Source organism: Muntiacus reevesi, chromosome 2, assembly GCF_963930625.1.
Source record: "Muntiacus reevesi chromosome 2, mMunRee1.1, whole genome shotgun sequence".
Lineage (NCBI taxonomy): Eukaryota > Metazoa > Chordata > Mammalia > Artiodactyla > Cervidae > Muntiacus > Muntiacus reevesi.
This window is the reverse complement of record NC_089250.1, coordinates 17,672,324-17,693,162: the sequence shown is the minus strand read 5'-3', so window position 1 is coordinate 17,693,162 and position 20,839 is coordinate 17,672,324. Positions and strand designations below refer to the sequence as shown.

The 20,839-nt window shown below is 47.7% G+C and overlaps 1 protein-coding gene across 2 annotated transcripts in view; it reads left to right on the top strand.

The window, feature by feature from the left end:
* Nucleotides 1-145: 145 nt before the first annotated feature.
* Nucleotides 146-20,839, top strand: part of PDSS1 (decaprenyl diphosphate synthase subunit 1) — a 40,335-nt gene continuing 19,641 nt past the window's right edge. Inside the window, exons 1-4 of one of the 2 annotated variants that reach the window (XM_065921027.1) lie at nucleotides 146-185; nucleotides 4,747-4,811; nucleotides 6,228-6,348; nucleotides 9,495-9,625. In XM_065921027.1, the coding sequence (XP_065777099.1) occupies nucleotides 4,747-4,811; nucleotides 6,228-6,348; nucleotides 9,495-9,625 (317 nt within the window). In that variant the 5' untranslated portion in view covers nucleotides 146-185. Of the gene's footprint in view, nucleotides 186-474; nucleotides 676-4,746; nucleotides 4,812-6,227; nucleotides 6,349-9,494; nucleotides 9,626-20,839 lie in introns of those variants that run through there. The other variant, XM_065921026.1, reaches the window with a different exon arrangement.

Here is a 20,839-nt window from a genome sequence, read left to right as displayed (position 1 = left end):
AAGCTAGGTCTCCATAAAGGACCGACAACGGCGTGGCAAGTGACGCCCAAGAGAAGCAGCGGCGGAAACTGGAGCCTCCAAATTAGGCAGCAAAACGGGAACCCGATCCTCCGCGTCCTATTTTCGCCTAAAAACACAGAAGGAAAGTTAAGGAGTGTTCGTCGGGCGCCCTGTAGCATTTCCAGGTGACAGCTGGTTTCCGCCAGGGGTAATTTTGGCGGTGATTGACGGAGGCACGGGCTGGACAGGGTCGGGAGAGGCCGCTTCCCGGGAGGAAGATCCCGTTGGCTTCTCCCGGGCCGGCGGCCGGCGGAGGTACGAAGGGTCCAACCGCCGCGGAGTACCCTTTGTGGCCGCCCCTCCAGCTCTCCAGCTAGACAGTCCTCCATGAGGAGAGCGAAGGAGCGGGGCGTGCGACGCCAAGCTCTTCCGGTGCCGGACTTCCGGCTCCGGGTCATGGGAGGAGGGTCCGCCGGGCCAGAGGCGGAGCCGCCGCCCTGCCGCGACTTTCAGACTCGGACCATGGCCTCGTGCTGGTGGCGGTGGCGGTGGCGGCGCGGCTGCTCGTGGAGGCCGGCGGCGCGGAGCCCCGGGCCCAACTCCGCAGACCACGCGGCACTCTCTGCGCCGCGGGCTGCCGCCGCCGCTGCCAGTGTCGCCGTCGCCCGCACGCAGGTGAGGTCGGGGAGCGCACGCCGCGGCCGGCCGCAGAGGTCACGGCGCCAATGACAGCGGCGCCGCGGAATGAATGGGGCGCAAGCTGCACGCGCGGCGGGCGGGGAACGTGGGGCCGCGCTGGGATGCCACCCTGGGTTGGCGGGGCTCCGAGGATGGGACCGAGCAGAGGGGTGGGCCCCCGGCGTCCGCCTGAAATGGGGGTGCCCCGCGCGCGGCTGCTGAGCGGAGTTCTGGGACCGGGGAGCGTCTTGGGTGTCAGGAAGGGGCAACGAGGAACCGGGTCCAGGGCAACGCAGGTGTGGCCCAATTTTCTCCTGGAGTCTGTGTAACGCGTGGAGAGCGTCTGCAGGTGTTTCCTTTCGAGTTAACAGTCAAGGCTTCGGGGGCAACCGAACTTAATTGGGATTTTAGGGCCAAAGGTGCTCTGAGCGCTCAGAGGTGCGGAGGGCTGGGGTAGCCTCGGAATAGGTCTCGTGGAGACCGTGGGGCTGATGCTCAGAGTGAACAGGAGATCGGTTGTGCGGTAGTTGCTTCGGAGGGAGGGCACAACTGAACGGGCTGGAAGAAGAGGCCCAAGGGTGTCGCAGAAATGGAGAAACCTTGATGTTTAAGTCTGACTTCTTGAAGTAGAGTCAGAGTCTGAGTACTAACCGTGGACTCTGGTGTTCTCTCCTGCTGCCTTTGGACTCCATCTCTTTTTTTCTCCCTTTGTAGTCAGTTTAGCTTCTGTGTATTGACAAGTTTCTGGCTCTGTGAATCCTGTTCTGCACTCTAGTGATTAACTTGCTGTAGGCTAAGCTCGTATTGGATAGTATAACCACGCAAGATCGATGGACTCACTGTCTTTTGGAGACTTCTCCCGTCACATAGTAATTGTTATGTGTTTGTTCTCATCTGCAAGGCTCATTTTTTTAAAAGTTTATCTCCCAATATGAAATACATAGCATTTCTAAGTACCTGCTTTTGGATGCATATGGGTACATAAATCACAGCTTATTCAGAACAGACACTTGAAGAGAGAATGGCAGTTGGGCTGGTCTACAGAAGAGACAATAAAGAGAGAATATGGGGAATAGAGAGACTGTGGGATCCGTGTAGGTGCTGTCCTAGCCAGGCTTCAGATATTCCTAGTACTGCAAATGAGGATGTTACTTGCAGAGAGGGATGCACCCACCACTGATGACAGATTCTTCTTTGATGCTCCTGTTTTAAAAAAAAAACAATCCATGCCCATTAAGCAATTATCTTAGCTACATAAAGGGTGCTTTCCTGGAGAGAATTGTTGGAGGAGCTTTGCCGATAATGCCAGTTCTGTATGTCTCTCTTTTTTATTCATTTTATTTATTTATTTATTGGCTGTGCTGGATCTTGCTGCGTGGGCTTTTCTCTAATTGCAGCGAGCGGGGACCACTGTCCAGTTGTAGTGCATTGGCTTCTCTTGTTGCGGAGCATGGGCTCTAGGGCGTGAAGGCTTCGGTAGTTTTGTCTCATGGGCTCAGTAGTTGGTCTCCCTGGCTCTAGAGTACAGGCTCAGTAATTGTAGCACGTGGGCTTCATTGCTGCCCAGCATTTGGGATCTTTGGGACCAGGGATCGAACTCGTGTCTCCTGCATTGGCAGGCAAATTCTTTTAACTCTGAGCCACCAGGGAAACCCCAATACCGTCTATTTCTGATTTTTGTGTCAGTGGTATTTTTCACTGTAAATTACTTCTGGTGTCTGCCTTAGGAGAGGGTGTGTTTTGGCCAGTTCAAGTCTCACAGGGCCTAAAGGCCCTTAGGGACAAAGTGCAGCAACAGTAAAGCCACGCCGGGCTCTGCCAGCAAAACTCCACTCTTAACTACTGTTTGTACGTTCTCTCAACCTCTTCACTGGGAGTGTTCGCATATCTTGTGATAGGACAAAAACCAGGGTTTGCCTGATTGTGCCAAATCACTGGTGTGTCTTGATTCTTACTCAACCTTTTTTTTTTTTTAAGTAACTTCATGGGAGGCAAGTTGAATTTCAGGGGAGAGTATGAGATGGAAAGATAGAAAATCAGATTTGGGAGATGGTTGATGTTTGCACTAGTCATGGCCCCTAGGTGGCCCCGGTTCCACAACACCCTTTTAATACAGCTTTTCTGTGTTATCTCTAACCTCACTTCACAACACCTCAGCTGAAGATAGCTTGGCTGATAGCTTGGCTGAGTACATCCTATAAATGTTCATAGCTAGGAGCTTTACGTGTAATTGCTCAATTAGTCCCAGCATCTTTGCCATAGATTTTATCAGAAAGCTGTCTCAAGGTAACTAGTAGGAAATGTTGGGATTTGAGCCAAAATCCACCTTCTAGGCTTTGAACAAGTTACACGTTGCTCAGTGATTAAGAGCCCTCTGTGCTAGCTGTGTAATTTTAACTCTTCACTGCACTTAGAGATTAGGTTTCAAATTGAATAAGTATTATAATAAATACTAAATTCATGTGAATTATTTACGTGCGAAGGCTGAAGAAGTAGGTTAAGTGTCACGTTGGGTTGAATTCAAAGGAGGTTTGTTAGTTTTTTTCTTTAGGACATTGTAATGCCTGGGATGTCATTAATGGATTTGTAGTGCCATGGGGAAGGTAAAACTCTGGGCCACCTTCTTCAACCACTGCCTGCCAGGCAAAGTCAGCGTTTACTGTCATTTTATTTTATTTATTTTTTAAAGAGTGGGCCATTTAAAAAATTATTTGACTGTCTTGGGTCTTAGTCGAAACACATTGGATCCTTCCTTGCAACATAGGGAGGATGCCTTGCTTCAAGGTATGTTGGATCCTGGTTCCCTGATGAGGGATCGAACCCACATGCCCTGCATTGCCAGGTGGATTCTCCCCCACTTGTCCACCAAGGAAGTCCCTATTGTCATTTTAATACGTCTAAAGCAGTGTGTGTTCACTAGAGAAAACTCAGAAAATATGAATTAAAAATGAAAAGCAAAAAAAAACTCCCATGATCTGATTTATTCCAAAATAACCATTTTTAATATCCCCCCCTTATATGCTTCCAAACCCTGGGTTTTATTTGTATAGTTATACAAAATTTTTAGTGGAATCACATAGTGCACAGTGTTCTGTAGGTGCTTTTTTCTTTTGATGTGTTGTAAACGTATCCGTATTATCAGTTTTTCAGACTTCTCTGAATTTCAAGTTCCCTGGCTGTATAATACGCAGCTGTCAGAGTTGAGCCGACGTTTTTGGAAAGTCTTGGTTGTGAGACCAACACAGTGGATCCATTTTCCTCTTGCTAGTGCTAAGTCTGTCCTTGGTCAAAATATTTTCTTTAAATATCCTATAAGAGTCCTTCCTACTCCAGATTAGTAGTTTTTGAAATGCCTGTGTCCCTGAATTCTTCAAGTTTGGCTGCTCTACCCCTGGCTCACCAGTGCCTGTCACATTTGCTGGCCCGCAGTAGTGCTCAGCAATTGTTGTCTGTTGTCACCACAGCCTCAGTCTCCTCAAAGCCATCTTCTGTTGTTCCTGATCACTGATTAAGTTAGTATTATCAAAATGTGCTGCTGAACTTGTTTGTTAATACTACTTTTCAAGAAGTACCATTCCCAAGTATATTCAGGAACGGTGGCTTGACATAGGCAGTGTTTGTATAACTAAAGTTCTCAACCCTGAAATCCTCTTTCACTGTCTGGGCAGGTGCTTTGGGGATCTTGATTATTGTCTTAAACCAATTTAAGATTTTAAGAGTGTAAGCCACACTAATCCTTACTACTCTCTGCCCAGTGTTAGTTAAATGGAAGGGAATTTCAGATCTGGAAAGATAGGTATAAATGTGGAGCAGTCTTTGGGGGAAGGGATAGATTATAGATGTTTTCTATTTCCTGCTTTTTTTCATATTTATATTTTCTGTAATGACAGATATTGCTTTTGTAACATGGAGGGGAGACATCATTTTTTCTGAAGTTTGCAGTCTCTAAATGGACAACTAAAAGATAAAATATTACTATTTTTTATAAATTACAGGAATTCTTATTTAGTGTTACAAAAGTTTTTCATAAATATTCTCTTAGAAGTTTCTTAATATTTTATTTTATAGATGTCCTATTGTAATCTTATGAAGAGTTTAACATCTGCCTTTCCAAATATGTATCGTGTATCACGGTAAGTTTATTATCCGTATTGCAGCTAAAATTATTAGTCATATATGTTGCCAGTAAATGTCTATTCTAAATTGTGGTGGGCTATTCACTTCAGGAAATTGAATGTGTTATTTAAGTGTCATAATACCTGCTTTATGTGATCTTGGTCTTCTTAAAAAAAAAAAAACAGTCATCCATTGGTGGGGCGGGGGGAGGAGGGGACATTGGTTCTAGAGCACTCTCACCTCAGATACCAAAATTAGGGATGCTCAAGTTCTTTATTGAAGAAGGCAATGGCACCCCACTCCAGTACTCTTGCCTGAAAAATCCCATGGATGGAGGAGCCTGGTAGGCTACAGTGTATGGGGTCTCGAAGAGTCGGACATGACTGAGCGATTTCACTTTCACTTTTCACTTTCATGCACTGGAGAAGGAAATGGCAACCTACTCCAGTGTTCTTGCCTGAAGAATCCCAGGGATGGCGGAGCCTGGTGGGCTGCCGTCTATGGGGTTGCACAGAGTCGGATACGACTGAAGTGACTTAGCAGCAGCAGCAGCAGCAGCAGAAAGTTCTTTATATAAAATGGCATAATATTTGCATATAAGCTACACACATCATCTTTTATACTTTGTCATTTTTAGATGACTTATAATACCTAATATAAATGCTATGCAACAGTTGCCTGAGCACGGTAAATTCAAATTTTGCTTTTTGAAACTTTCTGGAATTAAAATACACACACACATGTATTTTTCAATATGAGGTTGTTTGAATCCAAAGATGTAGAACCTGTAGATACAGAGGCCCAACTGTATAATAAAATGTAAACTTGGACTTCTCTGGTAGCTCAGGGTAAAGAATCCGCCTGATTCGATCCCTGATTGGGGAAGATCCCATATGCCTCAGAGCAACTAAGCCATGCACCAGAAGTTTTGAGCCAGTACCCTAGAGACCAGAAGCTAAAACTAATGAACCTTTGTGCTGCAGCTCCTGAAGCCCGTGTACCCTAGAGCTCATGCTCTGCAGCAAGAGAAGCCACTGCAATGAGAACCTGATACACTGCAACTAGAGAAAAGCCCTTACAGCAAGTGAAGACCCAGCACAGCCCAAAAAAAAAAATCTGACCTTTAAAAAAATGTTTACACTCAGAACACAGTGAACGTGGTTTATATTTCTTTTGATTTTGTGGCTCCCTAGGTCCTGGCTACGAAAATTGGTGTAGTGTTAAGCAGGATCAGAATTCTATATGATCTTTGAAATTATAATGAGCTTTTTGCATTCATGCTTAATTCCCAGCAAGTATCTAGGCTTAAATTTTCCATCTTCCAGCTCTGTTACATATATATGTATATGCATAGGTCTGTATAATTCTTACTTAAAAATGAAGTAACTCGGTAAAACAGTGACCAGCCTTCCATTGTGTGCGTTTCTGCTTAGGTTCCATCACACGACGCTGGGAGCTTGCAGCTGCAGTAAGACACAGAGCGGTGAGAAATACAGCGACCCTTTTAAGCTTGGCTGGAGAGACTTGAAAGGTCTCTATGAGGACATCAGGAAGGTAAGAGATTTTTGATGATACTCTGAAGTTAGGTTGATTTCTTTGAATTACGAAAAAACTGCAGGTTTCCCCGTGGGTGGCATGCCATTGCAGACCTGATTCCCAAATGTCTGGTTTTAAATGTTTCTTGAGCAGTGAGTATGGCGCAGTATGAAAGATGCGATACATGTCACCACCCAGAGGCAGGAATGGGAAACTTGAAAAAAAGAAGGTTCAGGCCACAAGTGCATGTCCACAAAGTCCTCTGACTCTTTCCCCCCAGGTCGGTCGCCTGCACCGGGCCTGGGGCAGCTCTGAAGCCTCCCGCGCTTCCTGCCACTGTCCTCCCCTCTGGTTCTGAATATCAGGGCCCCAGACAGGGCTTTCTTCATCAAGCATTCTGTTCCCCAAGCTTTCAGTGGCCCAGAGCCTCACGTGGAGTCTCCTCTGCTGCCTAAGGTGCTCAGGTGCCCCTGGCCAGCTTCCTCCCCATTTCAAGGTTCTGCATTTACCTTCTCCAGCCCCCGCCCCGCTCTCCTGTCTCCACGCCTCCACCGCTTCCAGTCCGAGGAACCACGGAGAAGCTGTGGAGGAGGAGCTCCCAGAACGCCTGCTCTGGGCCCGTTACAGTCCCCGCCACGACTGTAGCCTGCCTCCTCGCCTCCTCCAGCATCGTCCCTGTGTCTCTGGTTAAGTTCCATGCCCTTTGCCTCCCCCTTGGGGCCCTAGATTTTCTCCCCCAAGTCCCTGTTCTCCATGTTTGTCTGCAGACTTGCCCTCCTCATTCTCTTCTGGACCCATTTCAGATGCTCCAGCTTCTTCCTGTTCATCTTGTAAAGGACCATCCCATCACCCTGTGTCCTCCCGGTTCCGTTCCAGTATTCCCAGCCTTTCTCTGTCCTGCCCCTTCACCACGGCTCCACCACCGCCCTTTGCCTTCCTGTCCAGCCTCTCACCTGAAACTGCCGTTGCCCGCTTCTACTAAATCCAACAGGCCCTGCTGGCTTGTATCTTCCAGACTCTGAACGCTGGACCGTGTTCACCACAGCCCTTCTGTGAAGCCGGCCCTTGGCTTCTGCACTGTCCCTGTGCTCCTCAGGCCATTCCTCAGTCGGCTTCCAGGGCTCCTCTCTGTCCCCTCCAGTCCACCCCCTTTGATGTTGCTGTTCCCTGGGGTCGTTTGCTCCTCTGCTCCGTCTTCAGTTTACCCATTTCCGTGCTCAAGACTCCCGTGTAAAGGCCCTGGCCTAGAATGAACATTCTCTCCTAAACTCTGCCTGCTCCCTGGGCAGCGCTATGGAGTTGTCCATCACTGGCTCACACTGGCAGATCCAAAGCTCCGCTTCTTCCTATGAATTGTTTTTTCTCTCGTTTATTGTGTTGATGCGAGGTTGTCACCCCAGACCTTGGGGAGGACCCTCGACTCGGCCCTCTCCTTCCCCTCCACACCCTCCTCATCTCATCTCGCTCTCTCTCTTTTGAAAGTTGTTTTTATTTATTTTTGGTTGTGCTGGATCTTTGTTGCTGCACGAGGGTTTGTCTCTAGTTGAAGCAAGCGGGGTGCTGCTCTCGAGTTGGAGCACCCAGGCTTTTCACCGTGGTGATTTCTCTTGCAGAGCCTGGGCTCTAGGTGCACAGGCTCCAGTAGCTGTGGTTCTCCGGCTTAGCTGCTCTGCGGCACGTGGGACCTTCCCGGACCAGGGATCGGACCGGTGTCGCTGGCACTGGCAAGCAGGTTCTTACCCGCCGGACCCTCAGGGAAGTCCCACGTCGGTATCTGGCCTTCAGTCGCCAGCCCTGGGTTTCCGTCACCCCGCCGCCCCTGCCCTCGCCCCCGCCCCGGCCTCAGGCTGAGCCAGAGGTGCCTCCTGTGCGCTCCCAGCAGCAGCCCTCACGTCCAGGACAGGAGTCCTCACCCTGCCGCGCTCCACTGCGGTCCTGTTTCCCTTCCCCGGCCTAGACTCTGAGCTCCCTGTAGACCGCAGGTTGTCCCTCTGCGTTTATTATTGCCCTTGGCCCCGGGGAGGGAGTGCGCTTGAGCCCCGTGAGGGGCTGCCGGGCCCGTTTGTTGCTCCTGGGACACAAGCTCTGATTCTTCCCAGCACGTCCCTGAGGGACAGAGACAGGAGACCCACGTGCCCACCCCCAGGACAGCTCTCCCTCCTCTCCAGGAAGCAAAGTCCTCCTTAGCCTCTGTTCCCAGGCATAGCTTGTCTCCTCCATGAAGTGCTCGGTTTTTCTCATCCACACTGATCGCTCCATTCTTTGAACCTTAATGCATTTAACATACGGCCATTATTCAAGTTGCCACCATATCATTCACTGATTATTTCATATTTTAAAAAATTTTGCTTCCCTAATGCCATCGTAGGAGAAGGCAATGGCACCCCACTCCAGTACTCTTGCCTGGAAAAATCCCATGGACGGAGGAGCCTGGTGGGTTGCAGTCCATGCGGTCGCTAAGAGTCGGACACAACGGAGCGACTTCACTCTCACTTTTCACTTTCATGCACTGGAGAAGGAAATGGCAACCCACTCCAGTGTTCTTGCCTGGAGAATCCCAGGGACAGGGGAGCCCGGTGGGATGCCATCTATGGGGTTGGACAGCGTCGGACACGACTGAAGCAACTTAGCAGCAGCAGCAGCAATGCCATCGTAAGCTCCTTGCAGTCATGTGTAGCTTTCGTTGTACACTTTCCCTGTGAACCTTTGGCTTGTGCAGCTGAGAAATGCCTGAACCAGACTCTGATGCTGCCCTTGTCTCTTCTCATCTCGTCTGCCACCCCCTGACCTTCTGCTTCACTGGCTCCTACACTCCGCCTCTTTGTCCTCCTGCCTCTGTCCTCCAGGCTGCAAGCAGCCCTGTTTCTTTCCCGCTCCAGCTGTCTCCAGCCATCTGGCGTTCCCCCTCCGCCACTGTCACTCAGGGTCTCCGCCAGCAGCAGGCCCCCCAGCACCCCAGCCCCTGGCGGGGGGTGGCCAGACGCTGCTTGCGGCCTAGCCGCGGGAGCCAGCTTTGTGGCCACACAGTGTTGGCACCTCTTCCCACCAAGTGTTGGATTTCCCCGTTGAAATGAATGAGCTAAAATCAAAGCTGTGTGAAAGAAATTCCACTGACGTTTTGTGTAGTTATGCCGCCCTGTTGACGCAGAGAAACTTTGTTTCAGGAACTCTTCATCTCTACAGCAGAACTCAAGGAAATGTCTGAATACTACTTTGATGGAAAAGGAAAAGCCTTTCGACCAATTATCGTGGTGCTAATGGCCCGAGCCTGTAACATTCATCATAATAACTCCCGGTGGGTTATTTATTTTCTCTCCTCTGTTCTCTGTTCGGCAAACCTTTCTTCCCAAGGTTACCATTTATTTTCTTGTTTAACTAGTACCTTGTGTCTGCGAACTCGCTTTGTGGTGGGTAATTTCCAGCTTTGTGTTCCCAAGGTCACCCTGGAGTCTAGTCTGGGCATCTTCCTTTTCCACACTTTTTAATATCCATGGAAGAACAACTTCAGCAGCAAATAAACATTTTAGAAAGAATTTTCAAAGCTACATTGAGTTTTCTCATGCAGAAGTAAAGAATGCCAGCATGTATGCATACTTGTAACTGTGGTACACACGGGGCCCTTATTCCGAAGGTTAATGGTTATAAAGTCATGAGTTAGGCCCAGATTCTGGCCACCACACCCCCTGCAGAACCTGACTTCCTGTGGCCTTCAGAAACATGCCAAAGAAAATTTTTCTTAAAAGAAGACATTTTGGTTTTTGGTCTTCCAATTTCTGTGTTGCAAATATATGTAAAATTTTCAACTATTAAAACAACTGCCATGTTTTAATATTAAAGGAAACCTTGAAATGACAGAGGACTTACCTATTGCCATTATTCTTAAAACTCTTTGATAACTGGAGTGTCTTCACTGTGTTTATTTTTACATCATGCAATCTACTGATGGACACTCCAGTGGACCATAATGTGCTGGCACGTTTTCCTGGTGTTGAATGTTTGCATTCTGCTCCCTTTTATCTGTAGTTAGCTCAAGAAAAGATGTAGACCTTAGGGAGGGCCTAAGGTTTGCCATGCTGGGAAAGACCAAAGGCAGAAGAGGATGACGGACGGTGAGTGGTTGGATGTTATCACCCAGAGTTCAATGGGTATGAACTTGGGCAAACTCTGGGAGATGGTGAGGGACAGGGATGCCTGGCGTGATGCAGTCCATAGGGTCACGAAGAGTCGTTCAAGACTTGACAACTGAACAACAGCAGCAAAGCTTTGCCAGCACCAAATTTAAGGACGTTGTAAGAGTGGGTGTCAGGTGTTGCTTCTTAGCACACGCTGTGCCACTCCAGCTCCAGGACAGGACTCTGCCCAGGGGTGCCTCCCATTTGCCCTGAGACTTTCTAAGTGCTCACAGGTGAGCCTGAACAAGCAGCGGGACCTCTGGGGGCGGCTGTTTTCCCATCATCAGGACCACTTCACCCAGAAGGCAGAGCAGCAGAAATGCTCCCTCTGCACCATACTTGAAATGCCTCTCATGAGGTCTGGAACTGGGTTCCTCAGCCTTGCCCCTGCTGACATTTGGGGCCAGCGCAGAGTCGGACACAACTGAAGCGACTTAGCAGCAGCAGCAGCAGTCCTTTGCTATGGGGACTGTTCTGGGTCTTGTAGGGCATTTGGCAGCTGTACCTGGCCTCCATCCATTAGATACCAGTGGTACCCCTTCCCCAGTCGATGACAACTGAAAAATGTCTCCAGACAATGCCAGGTGTCCCTTGAGGAGCAGAATCATCCCTGGTTGAGAACCTCTGGTCTAGAGATAATGTTTATATCTTTAATTCCTCAGATTAACTTCTGATACAGCTCATCACCCTCAGAGATGACATGGGAAGGAAAGCGTTCTGCGTTGCTTGCTTTAAATCCTGTCAGCTGTTATCCCCATTGTCAGAGCCTTCAGTTTATGTCATTGAAACTGTAGAAATTGTTGGTTTGCAGGAATAAATGGGATACAGAAAAGGCATTGCTGGTTTAAAAAGTTAAGTTCCGTTCTGCCTTCCCTGGGGATATCCTGTCTCCAGCTTCATTCTCCCTGTGGTGGGGGCAGGGCTGACTGAAGACTCAGCACAGAGCTGTATCCAGCATTGAGATGTGTGTCGTGACTGGTGTGCATTCTGCTGGCACAGTCGCCTAGCACGTTACTCTCCAAGTCCCAACTTCTTGGGAATACTCACTTCCTAAGGACTCCTGTGGATCAGGCATTTAATGGACCGGGTGTCTTCCCACTTAAAGCAGGAGCAGGTTGGGAGCAGCGGGAGAGCTTCTGGAGAGCCAGGGCCATCTGTGGTTTTGCTGTAAGAGGTTTATTAGAACAACGTGAGCAAAGGTGGCTGAAGATCCTAGGCGGGGCCCCACACGCCTCTTTGCAGCGGAGGCCTCAGAACCTATTCACCTCTTGAACTACCTCCTTATCAGTGTCAGCAGAATTGCTTCATCATTTGACAGTTGAAGTTGAATGGCTCCTCTAAGGCTTGTCAGACATCTTCAGCCTACTTCTGTGTATTAAATAAGTTAAGGGTAATCCTGGAGGGGACTTTAGAAAACAAAATAGAAACCTTAAGAAATAGGGGGGGAAATGACCTTCTATTGCTTTATGTTTTTCCTTCATTAAGCTTTTTCACTTGTCCATTATACATTCACTACTAGATTGTTGAGAATTCTTAACCTGAGGTCCATGGAAGTTGTGGGGAGGGGGTCTGTGAGCCCCTGGAAATCACATGCAAAATTTGTACATTTGCATTTTTCTGGGGAAAGTTATCATTCAGTTGCTCAGTCACATCCAACTCTTTGAAACCTCATGGACTGCAGCACGCCAGGCCTCCGTGTCCATCCACCACTCCCGGAGCCTGCTCAAACCCATGTCCATTAAGTCGGTGATGCCATCCAACCATCTCATCCTCTGTCGTCCGCTTCTCCTCCTGCCTTCAGTCTTTCCCAGCATCAGGGTCTTTTCCAAGGAATCAGTTCTTCACATCAGGTGACCACAGTATTGGAGCTTCAGGTCAGTCCTTCCAAAGAATATTCAGAACTGATTTCCTTTAGGATGGACTGGTTGGATCTCCTTGCAGTCCAAGGAACTCTAAAGAGTCTTCTCCAACACCACACTTCAAAAGCATCAATTCTTCGGTGCTCAGCTTTCTTTACGGTCCAACTCTCACATCCATACATGACTACTGGAAAAACCATAGCTTTGACTGGACGGACCTTTGTTGGCAAAGTAATGTCTCTACTTTTTAATATGCTGTCTAGGTTGGCCATAGGAGCAGCATCTTTTAATTTTGTAGCTGCAGTCACCATCTGCAGTGATTTTGGAGCCCAAGAAAATAAAGTCTGTCACTCTTTCCACTGTTTCCCTATCTATTGCCATGAAGTGACAGGGTCGGATGCCATGATATTCGTTTTTTGAATGTTGAGTTTCAAGCCAGCTTTTTCACTGTCTTCTTTCATTTTCATCAAGAGCTTCTTTAGTTCTTCACTTTCTGCCATAAGGGTGGTGTCATCTGCATATCTGAAGTTATTGATATTTCTCCCTCCAATCTTGATTCCAGCTTGTGCTTCAACCACTCCGGCATTTCACATGATATATTTGGCACATAAGTTAAACAGGGTGATGTACTCCTTGACATACTCCTTTCCCAGTATGGAACCAATCTGCTGTTCCAAATCCGGTTCTAACTGTTGCTTCTTGACCTGCATACAGATTTCTCAGGAGGCAGGTCAGGTGGTCTGGTATTCCCATCTCTTGAAGAATTTTCCACAGTTTGTTGTGATCCACACAGTCAAAGGCTTTGGCATAGTCAATAAAGCAGAATATAGATGTTTTTCTGGAATTTTCTTGCTTTTTCTGTGATCCAACAGATGTTGGCAATTTGATCTCTGGTTCCTCTGCTTTTTCTAAATATAAACCTTTTCTAAGGGAAAGTATACATGGCTTATATTGTCAAAGGGTGGTGTGGCCCCAGAAGCTTAAGACTTAATCTTTTGTTTTCTTCTGTGTATCCTGGCAACCGCAGCACCTGGCCAGGTGCAGATAAGGAGACTTGAGTCCAGAACACAGAGCCGTGGTGGACTCCAAGCCATGTGCCCAGAGCCTGCCTTAAATGAAGGACCTTCTGCCCACACCGCTGGAAAGCCTTTGCTTCTCAGGCTCCTCAAGGGCTGTCCCAGCAGCCTAGAGTCCTCTCACCTGAGCCCGTCCACTTCCGGGGACTGGTTGACGAAGGACCATGCTAGCACCGGGACACATGGTGAAATGGCAGCAGCTTCAGACAGGCCTGCCTCGCAGAAATCCCTCCCCCACCTCACGCGTTCGTCCCGGGGGGCCAGAGGAGACAGCCTGTGCTCTGAACCTGAGAGTCTGCTTCCTGGAGCACCGCGCCCTCCAAAGGGTTCAGCAAAACCCAACTAGCTACCTGTGAGTCAGAGCTCACTTGAAGAGAGAATCCAGTTGAAAAACAGGCTCTGTGAGAAATAAGATTTCTGTGAAATGCTCTGCTTACTGACTATAGCACAATTAGTGTCTCCTCTCCAACAAGCCAAACCTGACCTCCTTAAATTTAAAGGTACCTGTTCTTACCATTGGTGTTGACATCGCCTGTTTCCCTTGGAAGCCTTCCAGCCCTGGAGAGTGGATGCCAGTACCAGTGACTGAGATAACAGGCCGCCTCCAGTTACTCAGGGCACGGATCTGTGGATCGCGACTGTACAGGCAGTCAGGTGCCACTGAATCCTGTGGTGCGCTTTGCAAACCAGACATTGATTAGATAGAACAGATCTATGCTGCGGTTTTGGTTTTGTTTTTGTTTTTGTTCAATAACGCAGTCTTCACATTAGTTAACAGGTCAAGTTTTCAAAGGTGAGAAAAGTCTTTTTTTAGTTCTACCACTTTATTGCTACCAACCCATCTCCCTCCACCCTCGTGCACACAGGCTCAGTCATGTAACCTCATGGACTGCAGCCTGCCAGGCTCCTCTGTCCAGGGACTTTTCCAGGCAAGAATACTGGAGTGGGTTGCCATTTCCTTCTCCTGAAAAAAGTCTTAAATTCAGTGGAAGTAACTTTTGTGATTCTCATGACAGCAAAGGAAATTACAAAAGCTTACTGTAGGAAAGCTGTAACAAAATAGTCATAACAGCACCAGCTCACTTGAATGATTCCTAGGGTCAGGCCGCTAAAGATTCTAGACCCATTCCTGGTCTAGAATGTGTGTGTTTTGAATCATTGAGCCAGCTACTGCTGTGGCTGTTTGTGGGTTAGGAAGTTTGGTGCCCCAGGAAATATTTTTGTCTTTAAGCCAGGAGATAACACTTTTGATGTGTCCATACTCATTATTAACATGGATCTACAAGTAAATATCAGTAACCTCAGATATGCAGATGACACCACCCTTGTGGCAGAAAGTGAAGAGGAACTAAAAAGCCTCTTGATGAAAGTGAAAGAGGAGAGTGAAAAAGTTGGCTTAAAGCATAACATTCAGAAAACTAAGATCATGGCATCTGGTCCCATCACTTCATGGGAAATGGATGGGGAGGCAGTGGAAACGGTGTCAGACTTTAATTTTTTGGGCTCCAAAATCACTGCAGATGGTGATTGCAGCCATGAAATTAAGAGACGCTTAGTCCTTGGAAGGAAGGTTATGACCAACCTAGATAGCATATTAAAAAACAGAGACATTACTTTGTCAACAAAGGTCCGTCTGGTCAAGGCTATGGTTTTTCCAGTGATCATGTATGGATGTGAGAGTTGGACTGTGAAGAAAGCTGAGTGCCGAAAAATTGATGCTTTTGAACTGTGTTGTTGGAGAAGACTCTTGAGAGTCCCTTGGACTGCAAGGAGATCCAACCAGTCCATCCTAAAGGAGATCAGTCCTGGGTGTTCATTGGAAGGACTAATGCTGAAGCTGAAACTCCAGTACTTTGGCCACCTGATGCGAAGAGTTGACTCATTGGAAAAGACCCTGATGCTGGGAGGGATTGGGGGGCAGGAGGAGAAGCGGACGACAGAGAATGAGGTGGTTGGATGGCATCACCGATTCAATGCACATGAGTTTGAGTAAACTCTAGGAGTTGGTGATGGACAGGGAGGCCTGGCATGCTGCGATTCATGGGGTCGCAAAGAGTCGGACACAACTGAGCGGCTGAACTGACTGACAAGTAAAGTCTGTAACAGAGGATGCCTACTGATGTAGAGAAGGCTTTAGTAAACAGAGGTTTGTCCATTTCATGGGTGAGGTCAAGCTCCAACCTAAAGGAACATCCCTGAAATCAGGACGACTGTAGGACTCACTCTTCTGGCTCCTGGCCCCCAGGGGAGGCTGAGTCCATCACTGAAGGAATCACCTTCTGCACTTTCATCAGCTGGGTCCAGTTTGCAAAACCCAAGTACTGCATCATTCAATGTCATCATGGGTCCTGTGGAGGAAGCCATCGTGGACAGGCTACAGGTCTTAGATGTCACCATGGGGGTCCCTCTCCACACGTCTCAGGACTCTGAATGCAGTGCTTCAGAGGCAAGAAAACTGCCAAGAGCATGAGCCCTGCATCGTTTACAAGGCAGCTTTGCAGGCATCTGTTTTTATCTGGAGGTTGATCTGAAATATTCAAGAGCTGCTGCTCTGGGATGTCAGTTCTTTTCTCCTGATTTTAGAACTGTTAATGGATTCATGACTGTAGGGTCAAGATTAAAACCACCACTCCCTTCAGAGAAAGATAGTTTTCACACTAGTCTGGTGCGCTTGTTTGAGTTTTCAGAGGAGGGTGACCCGCAGAGCGAGTCGGAGCTCGCAGGCGTCTCTGCTGTCCCTGAGATGTGGGGGGCACCACTGACGTTCATGGCAGTGGCGTCCCCAGCGTGCCAGTGAAGAGTAGAGCGGAACAGCAGGTTGCAGAGGCCAGAGGCCAAGGCCAGGACACAGCAAACTGGGGAAGAGGGAGAGATGCGGTGAGTGAGAGACGGGGAGGAACCCTTCCGTGGCCCCCTCACCCCAAGTTCAACAACATGCCACTGCAGAAGGGGAGACACTTCAAGGTTGTATCAATAATGTAGAAAAACAAGCTTTTAGACAGAAGCAGTAAAATCAAGTCATTTTAGGTATGAGATCACTGAAAAGGAAACATTTGAGCATCAACAGAAGAGGCTGGGGAAAGCAAGAAACTATTCAGCTGAAAAATTGCTCCCCGAAAGGCATCCACGTCCTAAGCCTTGGGACCTATGTGTTGCATTTTGTGGCAAGAAAATGGTCTTTGCAGGCGTGCTTTCAGCAAAGGATTGTGAAGTGGAGGCGTCATCCTGGATTTTCTGATGGGCCCTAAATGCAGTCACTGGTATCCCTAAAGAGGGGGCGGAGGAGACCGCTCACACAGAAGGGCATGTGAAGATGAAATGGAGGGGCTTGAAGGGGGCGCCTTCCAGCTTGTGGCCACAAGCAAAGGTCCCCAGCAGCCAGCAGAACTGGGAGTGAGGAGAGGACCCTGCCCTTGAGCCCCTGCAGGGAGCCCAGCCTTGCCAACACCTTGGTTTCAGTTCAGGGCAAGTTTTTGGACTTGTGGTCTCCAGAACGGTGGGAGAATTTTTGTCAATATAAACCAGCACCTTTGTGGTGACCTGTCACAGAGCCACAGGAAGCTAGTACAAACGCCGTTGTTCGCGTCGTGTCGTGTCCATGCGGGCCGTGTGCCCGGCGGGCTTCTCGCTACCTCTGGAGGCGCCTCTTCGGGATGCACCCCAGCAGGAAAGCAGAACCCCTTCCATGGTGTCGGTCGTTGAGGGGCCCACACTCGTAGCAGCCCGCCACCCGGCTCAGTGGCAGATAAGATAGAATCTAAAGTGCATCTCTGTGGATATATTGTTCAGTGTACTGAAAACCTGGCTATATATACTTCCATCAGGTAACAGTTCACATCCTGAAGAATTTTAGAGACAGAGACTTCGTTTGCCTTTTAAATAGAGAATTTCTTCAGTACCAAACTGATCGTGTCCATTCCTATCCTTGAAAACTCGAGATAACGTGGAGTGTCAGAGAAGAGGTCACCCTCCTGTGACTGCGCCCTTCAGAGCAGGGGACACGGCCTGCCCGCAAGCTGTGAAGAGCCTTGGAGAGAAGCTGGCCCGAGACCTTGCTGGAACTGAGCCGCCAAGTGCAGGTCACCTTTCAGGCAGACTTCTCATGCCTGCAGTTTCGAATCTTGGCCACAGGGGGGCAGCAGAGACCACGCTTCTGTCAAACTCCTCCTTAGGAACCGCTTCCTTTTGGGGCTTGCGGTAAGGCAAGTGAATGCCCCCCACTCACAGATCAGCATTTCCCTGACTTTGTGCGTCAGACTCAGTGGGCCTGCCACTTCAGAATCCCAGTTCCTGAGCCCTGTCATGAGAGATTCCAATAGCTGAATCGGAGGAACTTTCAGTCTGCATTTTCAAGAATATTGGTTTTTGACAAGATAGGCAAGAGGTGAGATTTAAGGAATACTAGAATAGCAGACCACTGCCTGGTACTGCCTCTCAAGAGGCACCAGAATACTGCCTCTTGAGAAAACTGTATGCAGGTCAGGAAGCAACAGTTAGAGCTGGACATGGAACAACAGACTGGTTCCCAATAGGAAAAGGAGTATGTCAAGGCTGTGTATTGTCACCCTGCTTATTTAACTTCTATGCAGAGTACATCATGAGAAATGCTGGGCTGGAAGAAGCACAAACTGGAATCAAGATTGCCGGGAGAAATGTTAATAACCTCAGATATGCAGATGATACCACCCTTATGGCAGAGAGTGAAGAGAAACTAAAAAGCCTCTTGATGAAAGTGAAAGAGGAGAGTGAAAAAGTTGGCTTAAAGCATAACATTCAGAAAACTAAGATCCTGGCATCTGGTCCCATCACCTCATGGGAAATAGATGGGGAGACAGTGGAAACAGTGTCAGACTTCATTTTGGGGCTCCAAAATCACTGTGGATGGTGACTGCAGCCATGAAATTAAAAGACGCTTACTTCTTGGAAGGAAAGTTATGACCAACCTAGAGAGCATATTAAATAAAAAGCAGTATCATTACTTTGCCAACAAAGGTCCGTCTGGTCAAGGTTGTGGTTTTTCCAGTGGTCATGTATGGATGTGAGAGTTGGACTGTGAAGAAAGCTGAGCGCCAAAAAATTGATGCTTTTGAACTGTGGTGTTGGAGAAGACTCTTGAGAGTCCCTTGGACTGCAAGGAGATCCAACCAGTCCATCCTAAAGGAGATCAGTCCTGGATGTTCATTGGAAAGACTGATGCTGAAGCTGAAACTCCAGTACTTTGGCCACCTGATGTGAAGAGCTGACTCATTGGAAAAGACCCTGATGCTGGGAGGGATTTGGAGGCAGGAGGAGAAGGGGACGACAGAGGATGAGATGGCTGGATGGCATCACCGACTCAATGGGCATGAGTTTGAGTAAACTCTGGGAGTTTGTGATGGACAGGGAGGCCTGGCGTGCTGCGATTCATGGGGTCGCAGAGTCGGAAACGACTGAGCGACTGAACTGAACTGAAGCTAGTGCTAACAAACAAAGTGAAACGCTTCTCTTTAGAATTGTCAGAAGAGAGAAACAGAAGAACATAATGAAATATTTGGAAGTAGAGCCTCCTGTAACCCACCTGAGAACTCTCTGGTCTTACAATCCCTGTAGTTTTAGGAATGGATATGCCTCTGACCCTGTTAAAGTGACAACCACATTTACTATTTAAATTTATCTGCCTCCTTCCCTTGTTGCAAGTCAGGGTAATCCATTGACAAGGTCTGATTTTCTTTTTGGAGCCACCTTTCTCACTCTCGGGTTTGCTTGTCATTTAAAGACAGCATTGCACATCAGCATGAATGGGAGGAGGAGGTCTTACCTCAAGTCAAATGTCAGCCGGTGAAGGGCGTGTGGGGAGGTCATTGTGTTATTCCGTCTGTGCCTCTAATTCTTCATTCTCACAGTGTTGTTGTGAATCTGATGAGGGGGAAACCCCGACGGTGGTGAGGGGCTGGCTGCCTCATCGCTCACTCTTGCAGGTGTGACGCGCAGGGGACAGGAACCTCTGCTCTCTGAGGTTCGGAGCCTCCTTTCTCCCGCCGTCTCGCCTGGCTGGCTTTTCCTGGCTCCTCTCCCAGGAGCTGGGAAAGTGTGGCTGCTCTTTCACAGCAGGAAGTAGAAACGGTGCCCGTTTTTTTGAAGGCATGATTCGGTTCAATACTTGGAAGATTTCGTCTTCACGCAGTGTGAGTTGTTTCCAGAATCTGTAAATTTGGCTTCCAGACCACTGTGCTGTGCTTGGGTATGCAGTAGCAGCATCTTCCAGACAGAATCTCACACACGTGAAAGCCTAAGTGTGCAGGAAAAAGTACATCAGATAAAATGAGGAAGCGTCGAAAATGTGATGCTATCCTATGTAGGGGCTGTGTCATGATGCCAAAGAATGTTCTAAGCAAGAATCCTGGTTTCATCAATTTAGGCATACAAAATGGCATTTTTACATACATACTGAGTCTTTCAAATTTCAAAATTATTTCAAGAAATCTTTGTATTTTAATATCTTAAAATTACAAAAAAAAAAAAAAAAAAAAACCACCCCAGTGTCTCACTGAGCACTGCCACTTTACTGCAGTTTCTCAGCAGGGCCCTTGCCTGCTGCTGTGATAATGGAAATGGTGCCCGACCTAGAAATGCCAGAGAAAGGCTAGATGACATCTTCCCAGTTGTTTGAAGGTGAGTCTGCTGTTAACCAATAGCAAGTATACGTTTCATCAGACTGAAATTCATTGAGAAAATATTCTAAAAAAAAGAAATAGTCTATTTTTAAAATGGCTGTAAAAGTCTGCATCTTTTCTTGTGCATTCAACTCAAAAAAAGATAAGACCCAGTAAATGTACCTGGAAAATATTTAAGGTCCAAGCTTCTTCCTGTAGGGTCTGTGAGTGTCTCACTGAGAGGTTTGGAGCAAGCTCCTAGAAGCCCTCGGAAGCTCCATTTTCTCAGTCACTAAAGTGGTCTTACCAGATCATTTGTCCCTCCCTACTGCAAAGGAGGCTGTGATCCAGAAGTATTTGGAGCAGGTATAATTGTGACATTAATAAATAATAAGTGGCAGTTTACAGTTTATTTCCAAGCTAAAAGCAGTTGGAAGGTTCTGAGGTTGAGTTGTAAAAATCTTAGGTAAGAGTTGCTGGCAAAGCACTATATTTTAAAATTATATTTAAAGCAAAATGGGAAGATAGTCTTCAGGCTGATTTAGTAGTTAAATTCCAGCATCTGTACTGTAGCTGTACATCATTTTTCATGGCTTTCTGCTAGAACTGAGGCATTAGAAGGAGCACTGGCTTTTGTAGACGTTCAGGTTAGATTTTTAAAGAAAACATCACATTTCAGGATCCCCTTCACTTTTCTCCTGAGAGAACGTGATATTTGAAAAGTAAGCTAGAGGAATAAGGGAAACATTTGGTTAGCATGTGTTTGATCC